This window comes from Pistacia vera, unplaced genomic scaffold (genome assembly GCF_008641045.1).
Source record: "Pistacia vera cultivar Batoury unplaced genomic scaffold, PisVer_v2 Contig50, whole genome shotgun sequence".
NCBI lineage: Eukaryota > Viridiplantae > Streptophyta > Magnoliopsida > Sapindales > Anacardiaceae > Pistacia > Pistacia vera.
The window spans coordinates 268341-288265 of NW_022196335.1; the positions used below are offsets into that span (position 1 = coordinate 268341).

Here is a 19925-nt window from a genome sequence, read left to right on the forward strand (position 1 = left end):
GTGGGAAGATTACCCAACCTCCAAGCTCTAAGCCTCAGAAATAACAATTTGCAGGGATCCTTCCATATAGCTTTGTAACTAGAGAATTTCTATGAATTATACTTAAGTACCAATGATCTCTCCGGAGCATACAACCTGCTTGGTGAAATTGATTTTCTAAGATATTTTCTTGGACTCTACAGATTGACTTCAGAAACCGCGTCCTTATGGAGTCTTAAAGACATCTTGGAAGTAAATCTGTCATCAAATTCTCTAGTGGTTCCCTCTCTTCAGACCAACAAAATTTAAATGTTAAGAGTTCTAGATTTTTCAAAGAATCAATTATCAGGTAATATTCCTGTCACTCTCGGGCACATTGAAACTCTAGAAACTCTATCTTTGCTCACAATAAATTTGATGGGCCAATCCCTACCACATTTGGCACTTTGATAAGCTTGGTATCACTGGATTCTCAAACAACAGTCTTCAAGTGAAATTCCTAGTTAGTGGAGTCGTCTCATATCGTAAAAACTTTAACGTGTTGCTTAATAGGTTAGAAGGGAAATTCCACCAAAGGACCTTCCAAAAACTTTTCAGCTTGATCATTTTTGTTAATCATGCATTATGTGGATCACTAAAGTAGGCGTAACTTTGTGCGAGGGTGGCACCATCAAACGATCTAAGACAACCATTACACTTGTATTGAAATATATTTGCCTTTGATCTTGTCATTATTTTTTGATAGTGATGTCATCATTGTCTTCAAAAGGTGTCGGTACAAAAGAAAAAATTCCCCCATTGATGAAGTTGATTTGTACCTTTAGCGAAATGGAAAAGAACATCATATCTAGAAAATTCAACAAGCAACTGATGATTTAGGAGTGCAACTTGCTGGTACAGGTAGTTTTGGCACAATATTTAAAGGGATGCTTTCAGGTGGGACTAATGTTGCGATAAAAGTTTTTAATTTACAGTAGAGCAAGTACTTAGGAGCTTTGACTCTGAATGTGAAGGGTTGCGCAACATTCGTCATCAGAATCTCATAAAAATCTGAGTAGTTGTAGTAATATGATTTTAAGGCCCTGATACTTGAATTTATGCCGACTGGAAGCTTTGAGAAGTGGGTTTATTCTCAACTATTTCTAGATATGCTGCAAGGGTTGAAAATAATGATAGATGTTGCATCCGCTCTTGAGTACCCATCACGGTTATCAACACCTATCATCCATTGTGATTTGAAGCAACAATATCCTACTGGATGAAGATATGGTTGCACATGTGAGTGATTTTGGTATGCAAAACTCTTGAATGATGGAGATTCTAAGACACGAACTACAACACTAGCCACTATTGGATATATGGCACGGGTGAGTGTTCTACTCTAAATCTTAATTTATATTTTAACTGTTCACACTAAATATTCAAGCATACACCTACTATATGGTCTATTATCAATTAGAATATTATAATGATCATTTGTTTATGATGAAATTAAATTTAAATTTTGTAGAGTACGGATCAATGGGGATTGCTTCCACAAGAGGTGATGTCTACAGCTTTGGTGTTTTATGTATGGAAACTTTCACAGAAAGAACTACAGATGAGATGCTGCTGGAGAAAGAGTTTAAAGAATTTGGTAGAGTCGTCACTGCCTCATGCAGTGACTGAATTGTGGATGCTAATTGTGTGAGAGACAAGAATCTTTTGATGCCAAAGTGAATTGCATGTTAAGTATCATGGATTTGGTTTGAAATGTTCCATGGAGTCACCTGAACAGAGGATCAATATGAAAGATGCATTAGCAAAACTCAAGAAGACAAATTCAGTTTCAGAAAGATGTTTTGGGCACCTAAATAATGTGGTATTGTTGTGTATGTTATTCATGAATTTAATTTCTTGTTTAAGATCATTCTAATCAGTAGTTATTAGTCAAACATTGAATAAGGATTTTGAGCTAGCTTCAATTTCATGTGTAATGGAGAAGTGGCCATATTTGTGATTGCCAAATATTCAGTTTAGCTTCCTTCAGATTATGATATTAAAGTACTAATGCTAGAGTGCAGGAAAGGTTGAAACAATTTCTATAACCTCGAAAAATTTGTAGTTATATCAACAACTTTATTTTTTTTCTGACATTCGCAAACTGGAAATAAAGTCAATAAATAGATAAAAAACTTAAAACAATCTACTGTTTTATGACTTCAACCTGTTTTATAATTATGATACAGCACATTATTAGAAGCCCTTGATTAATTTAACAATACAGAAGAAGACCTTATTTCTTTTTTTAAACAACAATGAAGAAACAAGAACTAGATACATAATCCTATTGTGAAATCCACTAAAGCTATACCATAACATAAATGGAACATAAAAACCAAGGTACCACCAAAATTGATTAGCATTCCTGAAGGCCTCATAGCGCCTGTGAGGTTCTGATCTGCTGCATAGTGCCATCTGCAGGCATTGTTTTGAGGCATCGGCTAAGCCGCAACTGCTGCAGCTGGGCTCATGCTTTTGTACTGAGAAGGCAACGGGGCAGCTTGATGTGATGCATAGTAAACTTGTTCATGAGCAGGATTAGCATACTCATAACCATAATTAGCAGCAGCACCAGAAGCAACCCAATAGACTGAGAAGGATGTTGCAATTGAGAGTAAACAACATACTGTTGTGTGAATTGTTAGCAGGAATTTGGACTAACGCAGGAGTTGAAGTACAGCCGTTCTGTATACACTTGCAGGCATTTCAGTTTAGCTTGAGTAGCTGTTTTTGTGGGGTAAACGGTGGAATTGAGTCTTTGTATGCTGCAGAGCTGCAACTACCGTCGGAGTTGGAGGCGTCAGTGGGCGGCTTGAGGCCACAACAGTACTAGTGTCAACTAGATTAGATTGCATTGACATGAATGGTTGGTTTTGAGTAACTGGCACTTACATAAACGGGTATTGTGGATCAGTTGGGTGGTGAGTGTTGCGGTGGTGGTGCATACATTGATGATAGTAAGATGAAATTGGCAACGGATTGGTTGCAGGATGGGGAATATAGTGCATGCTCGCGTGTGCAAATTGGTTGTTGTTGGTGTTTGATGTGTTTGTTGTTGTTGTTGATCTGATTGTGGAGGCAAAACATAAGTCTGATCTTGAATTTGTGAGCTTGGAATTGGGATTTCACTACTTGTATTTGGGCCGTGGGAACTCTGCTCTCCCTGTGTGAGCAACAATTGGTCTTGATAATACATGGGCTTAGAAAGAGAACTTGCAGATGCAATGCTGCTGTCACTGTAAAAATTTTCTCATCAATTATCATTTCGAATACAATAGAGGAATATGAGATACAATTAAAATGTATTCTTTATTCATTTATAAAATAACCTCTTACCCAACTTTTTAATTTAATTGAGTTAATTCTTTATCATATGTAATATCAAACACATAGATTACAACTCAAACAATCCGTAACAAAACTTTTAACAAAAATGAGTAAAATGTTGAATTAGAATTGACTAAATCATTTAGCAACGGGTGAGAGTTGAAATCTTTTAGAATATATTTAATTAAAATATGTATGTTTGAGGTTGATTATTTTTTAATTTGTTATCTTGAGTTAACAACTGGTCTCCTCTCGTCAAGCATCTTCGAGTGTGTTTGTTTTATTATTTTGGATATTTTTAGAGTTGGGTGGGAATAACGAGGTAAGATTTAAAAATTAACAAAACACCCCTTAATAAAAACATTTAGAATTACAAAAACACCCCCACCCACCCATTAATATCGGCAATCGGCCACCACCGCCAGAGGGTGGTCGAATTTGCCGTATCGATGCACGACCGATTAGATTTGGTCGGTCGTGTGTTGAGATGGCCTTTTCCAGCCAAATCCACCATGGATCTAGCTGAAAAAGGCCCAATCTATGGCCAGATCTGGCCATGTTTGGTCGTCAATGAAGGCCAAGATATGGCCATCTTTGGTCATTGTTGACGACTAGCTACTGCCAGATCCACGGTGGATCTGGCCAGAAAATGATAGATCGACGCACTAGCAACAAGATCCAGTCGGTAGTGCGCCATTATACCAGATTCCGGCCACTTTTCGGCGATGCCTACCAGAATCTGGCAAATGTGGGTGGGTGGATACCGGTGTTTTTGTTAATTTTTAAACTTTTTTCTGTGGGTGTTTAATTAAATTAATAAACTTAAAGGGTCTAAAAGTAATTGAATAAAATATAATAGTATTTCCTAAATAATGAAACAAACAATTATTTTGATAATAGGATTGGAAATAGGATAGAAAATAGTATACCAAACAGACCCTTCAATATTTCTTCTTTAGAGATAATTTATCTTAACAACAGTGGCCTATTCAGTAGTCTCCCAGCGGATATCTGCAATCATCTTCTAGCACTTCAGTACCTTAGTCTTTCTCGTAATATGATCAGTGACACTATTCCCAAGAATTTCAACGACTGTACTTCTCTAGAAGTTTTACTTTCGGTCAAAAATCGCCTAACAGGTACAATCTTGGCTTCAATTTATGTATTTTAGGTATTAATACTATTTCTTAACTAAATATTTATTTTTAATTGAATCTCATAAACTCTTTTGGGGGCGTTTGGTTGAAGGTAATTTAAGATTATTGGGGTTATATTATCTTATATTACTTGATTACCATATTTGGTTGTCAAGTAATATAAGATTTCGATAATCTTGCATTATCAATAGTTATTACTGTTGATAATATTGAAGGTAATCTGATTATCTCTATTTTCTTAGGTATTGTAAGATTACCAAGGTAATCTTATTTTTATTACAATTCTAATAAAAATTTTGGACAATAATGCTCTTATATTTAAAACAAATTACAGATCACCACCCCCAGCCACCGCCGCCGACAACAGGCCAACCACCACGAACCATCGTCGGAAAGTTGCTAGAGTCCCTAAAAATGATCGAAAGTTGCTAGAAGGCTCCGAGAGGCTTTGAGATGGCCGTTTCTTGCCATATTGATGGCCGAAAATGGCCATATCAAGCTAGATCTGGCCGGAAATGGCCAGATCTATTCTGGCGATTTGCAACCAGATCGATGGATTTGGCCGTTAAGAGCCAAATCCCTAGCCATTAGTGGCCAGATCTGGGTGAGATCTGGCCGATAATAGCCAAGGATCTGGTCGTTAACAGCCAGATTTTTAACGGTCAAATTCATTGATCTAGCCGAAAATGACCAAAATAGATCTGGTCATTTCCAGAAAAATCTGGCCTGATATGGCTGTTTTCGGCCATCAATATGGCCAGAAATGGCCATATCGGAGCCTCTTGGTCATAGTGAGCTACTCATGACAACTTTCGATGACTTCTAGCGGTGGTTTGTGGTGGCAGCAAGGGGTGGGGGTGATTTTATCATAAATTAAAGTTTTACGTAAGCGGGGGTGTTTTAGCTAAATATGAAATATTGGGAGTTAAAAGAAATTATTCAAAAATTAATAATAAAAATAATCTTATATTAATATTAAAAAAGATGTCAAGTTATTAATTTAAATAACATACCCACCAATTTATTATCTCTAACCAAACATATTAATATAACATACTCACCAACTAATCCAACACATTTTCCTAAAGATTCCCAATAATCTTTAAGGTAATATAAGATTCCAGTATCCAACATTCCCAATAATCCAACATTCCCTGGACTAAACGTAACTTTTAAGGTATCCCAAAAGCTGAAGGCTTTATGCATCAATATTTGCATTTTGGCAAGTGAAATTCCAAACGAGATTTGGAATTTGCAGTCTCTACGAGACTTGGCCCTAGGTTGCAATGGCTTAACTGGTATAATTCCAGCATCAATCTTCAATATTTCAACCATAGCAAATATTGGTCTAAACCTGAATAACCTTTCGGGCTGTCTACTGTCAAGCTTAGGCCAATGGCTTCCGAACCTCTAGATTCTTGAGGCAGGGCGAAATAAACTTCCTGGAGCGATCCCCAACTCCATCTCCAATGCTTCCAAACTCACTTCCCTAGATCTGACCGAAAACTCATTTTCTGGCCTTTTTCCAAATACATTTGGCAACTTGAGACTCCTTAAATATCTTGGCCTTGTGGCAAATAACTTGACCACTGAATCACCCACTACAGAATGGAGCTTTCTCTCTTCTTTTACAAATTGCAGAGAACTAAAAGTTCTTTACTTAGATTGTAATCCATTGTATGGCGTCCTTCCCCTTTCAATTGGGAATATATCAGCATCTCTTTAATTTCATGCAAGTAATTGCAAGATCAAGGGCAGCATTCCGGCAGAAAATGGTAATTTACATAGCTTGTTTGGTTTAGACCTTTCGATGAATGACTTGAATGGATCTATTCCAACTGTGGGAAGATTACCCAACCTCCAAGCTCTAAGCCTCAGAAATAACAATTTGCAGGGATCCATTCCATATGAGCTTTGTAACTAGAGAATTTCTATGAATTATACTTAAGTACCAATGATCTCTCCGGATGCATACAACCGTGCTTGGTGAAATTGATTTGTCTAAGATATCTTTACTTGGACTCTACAGATTGACTTCAGAAACCGTGCGTCCTTATGGAGTCTTAAGACATCTTGGAAGTAAATCTGTCATCAAATTCTCTAAGTGGTTCCCTCTCTTCAGACCAACAAAATTTAAATGTTAAGAGTTCTAGATTTTTCAAAGAATCAATTATCAGGTAATATTCCTGTCACTCTCGGGCACATTGAAACTCTAGAAACTCTATCTTTAGCTCACAATAAATTTGATGGGCCAATCCCTACCACATTTGGCACTTGATAAGCTTGGTATCACTGGATTCTCAAACAACAGTCTTCAAGTGAAATTCCTAAGTTAGTGGAGTCGTCTCATATCGTAAAAATTTAACGTGTTGCTTAATAGGTTAGAAGGGGAAATTCACCAAAGGACCTTCCAAAAGCTTTTCAGCTTGATCATTTTTGTTAAATCATGCATTATGTGGATCACTAAAGTAGGCGTACCTTTGTGCGAGGGTGGCACCATCAAACGATCTAAGACAACCATTACACTTGTATTGAAATATATTTGCCTTTGATCTTGTCAATTTTTTTAGTGATGTCATCATTGTCTTCAAAAGGTGTCGGTACAAAAGAAAAAATTCCCCCATTGACGAAGTTGATTTGTACCTTTAGCGAAATGGAAAAGAACATCATATCTAGAAATTCAACAAGCAACTGATGATTTAGGAGTGCAACTTGCTGGTACAGGTAGTTTTGGCACAATATTAAAGGGATGCTTTCAGGTGGGACTAATGTTGCGATAAAAGTTTTTAATTTACAAGTAGAGCAAGTACTTAGGAGCTTTGACTCTGAATGTGAAGGGTTGCGCAACTTCGTCATCAGAATCTCATAAAAATCTGAGTAGTTGTAGTAATTGATTTTAAGGCCCTGATACTTGAATTTATGCCGACTGGAAGCTTTGAGAAGTGGGTTGTATTCTCAAACTATTTCTAGATATGCTGCAAGGGTTGAACAATAATGATAGATGTTGCATCCGCTCTTGAGTACTCCATCACGGTTATCAACACCTATCATCCATTGTGATTTGAAGCCAAACAATATCCTACTGGATGAAGATATGGTTGCACATGTGAGTGATTTTGGTATCGCAAAACTCTTGAATGATGGAGATTCTAAGACACGAACTACAACACTAGCCACTATTGGATATATGGCACGGGTGATGTGTTCTACTCTAAATCTTAATTTATATTTTAACTGTTCACACTAAATATTCAAGCATACACTACTATATGGTCTATTATCAATTAGAATATTAATAATGATCATTTGCTTTATGATGAAATTAAATTTAAATTTTGTAGAGTACGGATCAATGGGGATTGCTTCCACAAGAGGTGATGTCTACAGCTTTGGTGTTTTATGTATGGAAACTTTCACAAGAAAGAAGCTACAGATGAGATGCTTGCTGGAGAAAGAGTTTAAAGAATTTGGTAGAGTCGTCACTGCCTCATGCAGTGACTGAAGTTGTGGATGCTAATTGTTGAGAGACAAGAATCTTTTGATGCCAAAGTGAATTGCATGTTAAGTATCATGGATTTGGTTTGAAATGTTCCATGGAGTCACCTGAACAGAGGATCAATATGAAAGATGCATTAGCAAAACTCAAGAAGATCAAATTGCAGTTTCAGAAAGATGTTTTGGGCACCTAAATAATGTGGTATTGTTGTGTATGTTATTCATGAATTTAATTTCTTGTTTAAGATCATTCTAATCAGTAGTTATCTAGTCAAACATTGAATAACGGATTTTGAGCTAGCTTCAATTTCGATGTGTAATGGAGAAGTGGCCATATTTGTGATTGCACAAATATTCAGTTTAGCTTCCTTCAGATTATGATATTAAAGTACTATATGCTTGAGAGTGCAGGAAAGGTTGAAACAATTTCTATAACTCGAAAAATTGTAGTTATATCAACAACTTTATTTTTTGTGACATTCGCAAACTGGAAATAAGCAATAAATAGATAAAAAACTTAAAACAATCTACTGTTTTATGAGCTTCAACCTGTTTTATAATTATGATACAGCACATTATTAGAAGCCCCTTGATTAATTTAACAATACAGAAGAAGACCTTATTCTTTATTTAAACAACAATGAAGAAACAAGAACTAGATACATAACCCTATTGTGAAATCCACTAAAGCTATACCATAACATAAATGGAACATAAAAACCAAGGTACCACCAAAATTGATTAGCATTCCTGAAGGCCTCATAGCGCCTGTGAGGTTCTGATCTGCTGCATAGTGCCATCTGCAGGCATTGTTTGAGGCATCGGCTAATGCCGCAACTGCTGCAGCTGGGCTCATGCTTTTGTACTGAGAAGGCAACGGGGCAGCTTGATGTGATGCATAGTAAACTTGTTCATGAGCAGGATTAGCATACTCATAACCATAATTAGCAGCAGCACCAGAAGCAACCGCAATAGACTGAGAAGGATGTTGCAATTGAGAGTAAACAACATACTGTTGTGAAATTGATTAGCAGGAATTTGGACTAACGCAGGAGTTGAAGTCACAGCGTTCTGTATACACTTGCAGGCATTTCAGTTTAGCTTGAGTAGCTGTTTTTGTGGGGTAAATCGGTGGAATTGAGTCTTTGTATGCTGCAGAGGCTGCAACTACCGTCGGAGTTGGAGGCGTCAGTGGGCGGCTTGAGGCCACAACAGTACTAGTGTCAACTAGATTAGATTGCATTGACATGAATGGTTGGTTTTGAGTAACTGGCATTACATAAACGGGTATTGTGGATCAGTTGGGTGGTGAAGTTGTTGCGGTGGTGGTGCATACACTTGATGATAGTAAGATGAAATTGGCACCGGATTGGTTGCAGGATGGGGAATATAGTGCATGCTCGCGTGTGCAAATTGTTGTGTTGGTGTTTGATGTGTTTGTTGTTGTTGTTGATCTGATTGTGGAGGCAAAACATAAGTCTGATCTTGAATTTGTGAGCTTGGAATTGGGATTTCACTACTTGTATTTGGGCCGTGGGACCTCTGCTCTCCCTGTGTGCAGCAACAACTTGGTCTTGATAATACATGGGCTTAGAAAGAGAACTTGCAGATGCAATGCTGCTGTCACTGTAAAAATTTTCTCATCAATTATCATTTCGAATACAATAGATGGAATATGAGATACAATAAAAAAATACATTATGAAAGATCTAAGAGAAAGAATGAATTCCTTGCAACAGAGTCAGGGGAAGGCAAATTGTAAGCTGTACCGGCTTTGTGTTGAACTGGCTGCAATGGCAATGGAGGTTTCCTTAACCGGACAGGATTACCATGATCCGATCTCTCATCATCAGATAAAATCCTACTTGAATTTTCATAGACGCAACTGTATGATTAAGTGAAGTCAGAGCCCCGGAACTACCCAACTCACGGAATTGGAGGTGGAATACCTGAGTGAACAACTAATCCATCATCCTGCCTCTGCAAACCACTATGAGCAAAAATCATCTGAGCAAATTTCTCTTCATCCCATTCTTCTGATCCTCAACACGAACACGAATCGGTGGCAAATTTGACATTGAAGGACTTGAAGAAGACGAGCCAAAAGATGAACTAGTTTCTACATAGGCGAATCTGGCATAGAATAATGCACTTCATGCGCCACATTTTTCACCTCCTGTTGTGATCGGCCTCAGGTGGAGCCTCCAAGTCGTTATCGTTATCAAGATTTAGTAAGCAATCCATGGTGGTATCAGAGAGCCCTCTAGGAAGTAGCCGGAGCCATTGAGAGCGTCAACAAACCAGTTTCAGATTTGGCATCATCAAGAAGTGATCCCATGGAGGCTGCAGTTTCAGGCTGTAAAGAAAAGAAACAGACGAATCCGTGTAGAAGATACAGAAGTTGAAGTTGATGTTAAACGGTCATATTTCGATCATGTTCTCGAGATCCTCTTCAGTTGTGATGGATACAAGAGAGTCAAGATCTTCATTAGGAAGCTGGTATTTTCGTGGAAGCTTCGGCCATGGAGAAGAGAACGAGAGAGGCGGGGTGCAAAGAGAGAAAGTGACGAGTGGCGGTCGACCACCACCAGGGCGTATCTCCACCTACATAGAGAGAGATTTGTGGGGGACGGGGGATAATGTGGCCGCCGTAAATGCACATCAGGCGGAGCTTGGCACCAGGGACTGGCGGCAGAGGGTCATCATAAGTGTCATTATTGCGGGAGCGAGGAGAGGAGTCAATGGAGTCAGGATAATTGAGATGGATAGCAGTGGCAGCAGGGACGGCGGTGGTGGTAGCAGCGGGGATGGGGGTGTGGTGGGGGTGGTGGGGGGTGGCAGAGGTGGTGGATCCATCAGGAACTTGGTGTTTGAGTTTGTTTTATTTGAGGTAATGACTAAGAGAAGTCAAAGAATTTGATGGTTTTATGCTCATTTAAATTCAAAGTTGATTGTAGGAGGGAAATGAATAAATGAATGACTTTGATTTTATACGTTTAAAAACAGGTTCAATCAATTTGATACAAGCAGATCTATTTTGTAATAAGTCTTGAAGTCTTGCGAGATTTGTCCTAAGTTTTCGAGTAGATTTGATGGTGGATTATCTTACAATTTATCAGCTTAAACTAATGAAGATAATGGTGGAATAAAGTTTTAATTGCCATGCTATTGGCAAACTCCAAGATTGTTAGTTACTATGTTATAAAGGCAGTTTGTTTCACTTAGAAAAGAGTGTATCTTTTCCATGTGCATAAAGCACATCAAGGATACAATTGGGTTAATGTAATTTAGATATAATAAAGTATCATAAAACAGTCTCTTAAATTTCTTGTATTGACACATTATTAATTATCATATGGGATCTTAAATTCCATCTTTGTGTAAAGAGTATTAGTATATTTTAAAGCCTTATATACTAGAAAATTAATTGAAATTTTATATTTTTACATTGTTGATACCATCTAAGAGATTTATATTTAAAAAATGCACATGCATGTTGCTGGTGGTTGAAACCAAAAATATTCAAGCTTAAATAATCCCATCCCAATGATCCCATTGTATTAGAAATCCTTTTCAATTGGAAATAATTTAATTTAGGAAAGAAAATTTAGCTTTTTAACTACCTCTGAGTGGTTGAGTGGTTTAATAGAGACTTTTGAGTATTTACCAAGAGGTCATAGTTCGAGTCTCTCCTCGATTGTTAATAGAAATGATCGCTAGAGCTCATATTTAGTCGATAATTTCAGAATCCTTAAAGATTAATTGAGGTATGTGTAAACTGATACAATACCTCGGTCATTAAAGTTAAAAAAAAAAAAAAAAAAACGTGTGGTCGGTGAGAATTATTGGAGTGAAGTGAATTGGTGTGATAAAATTATCGGGAGTTAATACTTAAGCGAAGGCCATGCATCAGGACTTGGTGGGAATTGGACTGATCACATGCAGTAGTATAGGTAATTGTGCCCATGTATATTATTTCTTATTTATATGAGTAATGAAATTGAAGAGAGGTTCGATAGAGAGGCACTCGTTAATGGCCAGCTGCTCTATAAAATTAAGCAAAATTCATCACTTTGACAGTTTGCGTTTGCACTTTGCTTCCTTCAGATACGAGGAAGCTGTAAGACCATAACGAAACCCAAGAGAGTAATTGAAGGGTACATTAGTGTTGATGCTGGGAATGCGCACCAACGAATTCTCACGTGCGTAACGTTGATTGACCGTTAAATACACGTGAAAATGGAATATACAAGCGAAATAAATGCAAGGGAGTTTTTTAAGTGGTTCGGATGTAAGGTAGCAAATCTACGTCCACTGACTGTGATTGATGTTGGTGGTCAGGTCGCGACATACGGGCTGACTTACATAGGTTGAAAAAGTGAAAATGTTTACAGGAGAGAGAGATTTTTGTATGAAAAATGGTGAATCCCCTTAATGAAGGGGTCTCCCATTTTATATCAAATGAAGCGTATAATCATCATTAAATCCATGTTTGGGGTGTGGTCAGGATTAATCCGGCTTTAGTCCCTCTTCCTTTTCCCAAGCTGACATCGCACGACTTATTGCAGGGAAATGGACGGTGTGAGCTCCAACATTTGGCAGGTCTGAAGTGTGCGTGTTGCTCTGACGGAGAGGTCACCCTCACGTGACTTTCCCACGTCAACTTTATTTTCCGGGCATAACAATTAGCTGTATAGTTATACCATTTCAGTTTTCATGTAAATTATAATAATAATAATAAAAAGCTCAAGAAAAAAATCAAATTAATTAACTGGGATTAGATCTAAATTATCAGACATTAAATTAAATTTAGTTTGAATCTTACATATAATCAACTCAGGTTAGACTGAAAATTCTCACATATAATTTATGCTTATTCTTGTATGTACTTACATTTTGTTATTTATATAAAGGAAAAGATATTCAATTATCAAGGTCTGCTATTCCTTCAGTTAATTAATTTTAATTCATAATCACATGATGGGTTACACGATTCTCTGTCATCATTTCAATAAATAAATCAGTTCTAGATCTTATATTATTATGTTTTACACAATCTAGTAGCTAGCAAGCAGAAGGAATAATAAAATTTTTTAGTAGTTTTTTATAATATAAAGAATCCAACCAAACTGGTTTATTTATAATCTACGAATATGATTTTATTTATCACTTCAACATGTTCATCTTTAATTTTAGTTTTTATTCATAATATTCTCCCTTCTGTTATTACATGTAGAACATGTTTTAGACATATAAGATAAGTCAACCTCCAAAATTATTGATCCAATTTTGGGGTTTATTGTTCATTCATTGCCTATAATTTTGATAACATGGATGATTAAACCCTAAATTTTGCATTTCAAACAATAGTGGCATTCCTAGTTATACATGCTGATGTTGGGACCGGACTCTATTGATTGTGATATCATATGCACAAATCAAGCCCAAGGGGCCCAATATCTGAACCTGCAGGTGGATAATTAGTCACCAAATGAGAAATTCAAGATTCAGGCACACCAGAATCTTTCAAAAGAGCTATATTTGGACCAAACTTTTTACTCCTTAAATCCAGTAAAAGTCCCCGTCCCATCCGCTTCAAAACTGTAACAATTTTTTCATCATGAATGACAACGTTCCTGAGGAAATTATAATCTGCATATTTTGTTAACAAACATGCTCTGCCATAGAGCTAGTTTGCCAACTACATGCAAGGCTCCATTTCCATTCAATTGAATCTATGAAGACTTATGAATTGATTGTTAGAGTTCCATGTTCGCATCATCTCCGGCTATTATCAAAATTGATTGAAACTTTCAAAACGTCATGCAGGGATCTGAAATGCCGCATCCAAGTTAGCTTCTCCACAACATAATTACATAGATGTCAATAAACTTTTAACTTAAGAATCCACGTTATTAGCAAAATTTACTAAATATTTTTAGAATGTTTCTTTTGGTTCCTTTAGATGGGAATAAATAAATACATGACCAACAAAGTGTTCTAATCAATTGGGATCACTCTAGCATATCAAATTCATTAGTTCAGATATAAAATTAATAACATCATATTGTAAATCAATAGCCATATGCAGAACCACAATATTGAGATACTGTTATGTTCTTTTGATCACTTATCAGTATCAATCTTGTCAAAAGTATCCTATTATATTATTAGACTATAAAACAAATTTCATGTACAGTCAAGTGAATGGTAATATATCTTGGAAGCAGAAACAGAGGCCATTCATAGAGAGAAGGAAGCAAAGAATCTAGTTATATTCCAAGAACATTGACATTCCAACATTGGCTTTTCTAATTTTCATTTGGACACAGTATGAATGTTGAGATTCAAGTTTAGTCATTTACAACAATTTCAGAGCTTAATGTTTAAGAATGTTATGTTAAAACATTCATCCTAGCGTAAAAGAACTACAGATCCAATACTTGGTAAATAAAAAATAGCTTAAATTAGCTACTACCACAAAAATCTAAAAAAATTATATTGAACACAGTTCAAGAGTTAAACCTGTTTCATTTCACATGCCTCTGAAATCCAGGAAAGGCATCCTGAAGATCAATTTTGCCCTGAAATACATCGAATAACTCAGGAACTTCTTGAAATTTGGTTACATGCCTCTTAATAAATTTGCTCTGCCCAACACATAACTGGATGGACATATATTTTCTTTGATCAATCCTTTGGAGAGCAGAACCTGAATAACCAAACACCTGGGAGCAATGCTCTTCTCCAAGCTGTAACTGAAAAATTGTGGCATTTTGGAAATATCTTCAATTCAATTTCAAACTGCCAATGCCAAGACTACGAAGGCTGAAGCTGAATATAGAGCCTTCAACGTTCAATTCTGAGCCGCCATAGTTTTGTAATGTTAACCTAGTGGATGTGTACATTAAGTTATTTATGTGACCCCATAGAAAACTGACACATAAATTTTTTTTTTTTTTTTTAATGAGGTTCGGGTCGGTGTCGGTCCTATCACTTGACCCGAATCTGACCCAAAAAATCTGGCCCACCGTCCTTGACCCGATCTATGCCTGGATAAAATTTTAACCCATTTTTTGGATCTAAGATCATAGAGTAATTTTCCTATTCAAATGCGTGTGCTGAATAACAAAAAATTTAAGAGTCACGCATTCAATGCCATTCCTTGAGCTGCAACTTCTGTCCATGGATGTTGTAAATACTAAATAGGTTTAAAAATTATTGCAAAAACATACATCGTGAGATTGTGGTAAATCAATAGGAGTAATATTTGTTATGCAACACTATCTTCTTTCTGTGAGTTCTTCTTCCTCCTTCCTAAAGTCTCTACTAAATTACTGCAAAAACTTATCTGCATATTTCTAAAAAAAATATGTTTTGTAATAGAGCTAATGAAAATAGCATCGTAATTTTACACAATGGTCCAATTATGTTTTCTTTGGACTTGTATCTATGAAAGCTCATGAATTGTGTGTTACATCTTAGATAGGAAGACAAAAGTTAGCCCCCTTAACATGGGGACAAAATTGGTTTCTTCTTTTAGAATAAGAAGACCTTCAAAATTAAATACATATACCGGTGAAAAACCTTTTCTATTATTCTCTAAAAGAGCAAATCGGAGAAAGTTAGTGGAATAAGAAGACCTTCAAAATCAAATACATATACCGGTGCAAAACCTTTCCTATTATTCTCTATAAGAGCAAATCGGAGGAAGTTAGACAAATGTATGAAATATAAGTTAGTTTCCCTACAATTTAATCACTTGGACATTGTAAAACTTATAACTTAAGAACCCTCGTAATTAGACAAATGTATGAAATATTGAAAGAAAGAAAAAAGAAAAAAACATTACAAAACAGTCAAAGAATAAAAAGAGTTCCCAAACAACATGAAATTAATAATATCATATTGTAAATCAATAATCCCATATATCGCGTGACACTATCAACATAAAGAAATTTATTCTTTTCATTCCTTTTTCGATAAACTTGCCAAAAACTCCTTTGATATTATAAGATCATAAAACAAATTATGTAAATCCACTGAATGTTACTCCAAAACAACATCTTGTAACAACCAACATTGGCTCTGAAATGCCACATCTAAGTTAGCTTAAATTAGCTACTACCACAAAAAACAAAAAAATTTATATTGAACACAGTTCAAGAGTTAAACCTGTTTCATTTCACATGCCTCTGAAATCCAGGAGAGGCATCCTGAAGATCAATTTTGCCCTGAAATACATCGAATAACTCAGAACTTCTTCTTGAAATCTGGTTACATACCTCTTAATAAATTTGCTCTGCCCAACACATAAGTAACTAGATGGACATATATTTTCTTTGATCAATCCTTTGGAGAGCAGAACCTGAATAACCAAACACCTGGGAGCAATCCTCTTCTCCAAGCTGTAATTGAAAAATTCTGGCATTTTGGAAATATCTCGCGACAGCCAACCCATTTTGTTCACAAAGAAATCCATAACTCTTGTAATCTTCTCCTCAGATATTTGCATACAACATGGATTCCTTCTAAAAGCAGCCAGAGTCACATCATCAGACCAACCCCACCTCCTATAAACCTCAAACTTAGATTCCCAAACCGATTTCTTCAATTTGTTAATTACTCCAACTGCCATAACAAACACAGTTTGGGTGGGACTGAATCCCATTTCCTTAACCTCATTGACAACCTTGCAAAATTTAGAATGTTTGGAAGGTGCTGCGCTTGGCATATTAGCCACCAAAAAATAAATTCGAGATTGAGGCACACCAATATCTTTCAAAAAAGCTATATTTGGACCAAAATTTTTACTCCTTAAATCCAGTAAAAGTCCCCGTCCCATGCGCTTCAAAACTTTAACAATTTTTTCGTCATGAATGACAACATTCTTGAGGAAATTGTAATTGGGGATAAGATGATTCTTTAAACTCCTAGACAACAATTGTGGACTCCCAGCTATAATCTCCACTAGGTCATTCCTTGAAGCCCCTATAGAACGGAAAAACTCAATCTTGGGCGAAAGTGTCTTTTCGGGATCACTTGAAATGACTCGTGGGTATCCTCTCACAACTTTAGAGATCTGGGTTTTGGTGAAACCATGGTCGCTGAGAAACCTAAGGACTGAGTCTGCTCTTTCAGAGTTCTTCAACTGAATAAACTTAGAAGCAGAAACAGCAGATTTTAAAGACAAGCCACATGAATTTATCAAGTATGAAACTTTCAAGGACTCTTCCTGTTCACTTTGTTTAGTTTTTAACGGTTTCTTCTCTACATGCGAAGATGATGAAAGAAACCTAGTAGGGAAAATCTTATTTTGAGAAAAACCCAGTTGACTAGTGAGATTCAGAGCTAAATCGCTATCAGCGATTACTTTTCTTGTTGTTCTACAAAGAAAACGAAACATAATGAACTTAACTTACTCAAATTTAAACTGCATTCCGGAAACTTCTTCAATTCAATTTCAAACTGCCAATGCCAAGACTACATATGCTGAAGCTGAATATAGAGCCTTCAACGTTCAATTCTGAGCCGCCATAGTTTTGTAATGTTAACCTAGTGGATGTGTATATTAAGTTATTTATGTGACCCCATAGAAAACTGACACATAAAATTTTTTTTTTTTAAAAAAAAAAAAAGAGGTTCGGGTCGGTGTCGGTCCTATCACTTGACCCGAATCCGACCCGAAAAATCTGATCCACCGTCCTTGACCCGATCTATGCCTGGATAAAATTTTAACCCAGTTTTTTTGGATCTAAGATTATAGAGTAATTTTCCTATTCAAATGCGTGTGCTGAATAACAAAAATTTAAAGAGCCACGCATTTAATGCCATTCCTTGAGCTGCAACTTCTGTCCATGGATGTTGTAAACCTTGTTGGTAAATACGGATACGGCAAAAAAAGATATAGGAATTTTACGAGTATAATACGACAAACGATGAAAAATATGTTTATAAAAATTTTGGTCATAAAATTCAGATACGGAAAAAATACGGTACGGATATATACGGGTTTAATACAGTATATTATTAATAATATGTTTTGAAAAATACGATAATATCAATCTTAGTTTTAATACTTTTATGGATTACCTAACTAAAATCAATAATATAGTATTTTAAATACAAAGTATTCAATTAACCAATAACACAAATATACAATATATAAGTAATATTCAAATTATAGTCTCCAGACTCAAACATAATATTTAACCATGATTCTTTACTAATTTAAAACTTGATAAGTTTGATATTAAATGCAACCAATTTTAACTTCTATATAAAAGATTTGTGTTACAATAGTCTAACTATTATTTTATACCTATAATATATGATAGTTTTTTTTTTTTCATAATAGATTATTATTTTAATATCATTAATCCAATCTAATTTATTAGATAGCACGAAAATAATTTAAGAATATGAAATGATTTTGTATGTGTTTTGAGTTTAAAATGTAAAGGTGTGGGGAAATGGGCGGGAAAATGGATATCATTTTGAGTTTTGAACTTTTTGAGAGGGTTATTTTATTCCCCCTTTCCAATCTCTTCTATGCCTTACCCACTGATTTCTTCTTCCCCCACTAAAACGACGTCGTTTCAATCAGTTTTGTTTTTTTTTTTTTTGCAATAATTCACGAATTATACGGATACTCCAATAATTCTCGAATAATTCGGCAGCACTTTATAAAATACGTAAATACGCGTTTTATATGCGTATTTACTAAGTAGGGTTGTAAATAGGTTTAAAAATTATTGCAAAAACATACATCGGGAGATTGTGGTAAATCAATCGGAGTAATCTTTGTTATGCAACACTATCTTCTTTCTGTGAGTTCTTCTTTTTCCTCCTTCCTAAAGTCTCTAATAAATTAATGCAAAAACTTATCTGCATATTTCTAAAACAAATATGTTTTGTAATAGAGCTAATGAAAATAGCATCGTAATTTTACACAATGGTCCAATTATGTTTTCTTTGGACTTGAATCTATGAAAGCTCATGAATTGTGTGTTACATTCCATGTTTGTGTCATCTTAGATAGGAAGACAAAAGTTAGCCCCCTTAACATGGGGACAAAATTGGTTTCTTCTTTTAGAATAAGAAAACCTTCAAAATTAAATATATATACCGGTGAAAAACCTTTTCTATTATTCTCTAAAAGAGCAAATCGGAGGAAGTTAGTGGGATAAGAAGACCTTCAAAATCAAATACATATACCGGTGCAAAACCTTTCCTATTTTTCTCTATAAGAGCAAATCGGAGGAAGTTAGACAAATGTATGAAATATAAGTTAGTTTCCCTACAATATAATCACTTGGACATCGTAAAACTCATAACTTAAGAACCCTCGTAATTAGACAAATGTATGAAATATTGAAAGAAAGAAAAAAGAAAAAAAACATTACAAAACAGTCAAAGAATAAAAAGAGTTCCCAAACGACATGAAATTAATAATATCATATTGTAAATCAATAATCCCATATATCGCGTGACACTATCAACATAAAGAAATTTATTCTTTTCATTACTTTTTCGATAAACTTGCCAAAAACTCCTTTGGTATTATAAGATCATAAAACAAATTATGTAAATCCACTAAATGTTATTCCAAAACAACATCTTGTAACAACCAACCCATTTTGTTCACAAGCAACTCCATAACTCTTCTAATCTTGTCCTCAGATGCAAGCATACACTATGGATGCTTTCTGATTGCAGCAAGAGTCTCATCCTTGGACCAACCCCACATCCTATAAACCTCAATCTTAGATTCTCAAACCGATTCTGTTAATTGGTTAAATACAACCACTGCTTTAACAAACATGGTTCGGGCAGGATTGTATCCCATTTCCTTAACATCATTGACAATCTTGCAAAATTTAGATTGTTTGCAACATATTATAGATGGATTATTAGTCACCAGAA

At 35.7% G+C, this 19925-nt stretch overlaps 1 protein-coding gene and 1 pseudogene across 1 annotated transcript; both read right to left on the reverse strand.

The window, feature by feature from the left end:
* Positions 1-8759: 8759 nt before the first annotated feature.
* Positions 8760-10856, reverse strand: LOC116105502 (annotated as a pseudogene).
* Positions 10857-13500: 2644 nt separating this feature from the next.
* On the reverse strand, positions 13501-17406 carry LOC116105503. Its single transcript, XM_031391915.1, has 3 exons — positions 16286-17406; positions 14544-14786; positions 13501-13636 (listed from the first exon to the last, which is right to left on the reverse strand). The coding sequence occupies exons 1-3, from the start codon at positions 17404-17406 to the stop codon at positions 13501-13503; spliced, it is 1500 nt and encodes a 499-aa protein (XP_031247775.1).
* Between the last annotated feature and the right edge of the window lie 2519 nt (positions 17407-19925).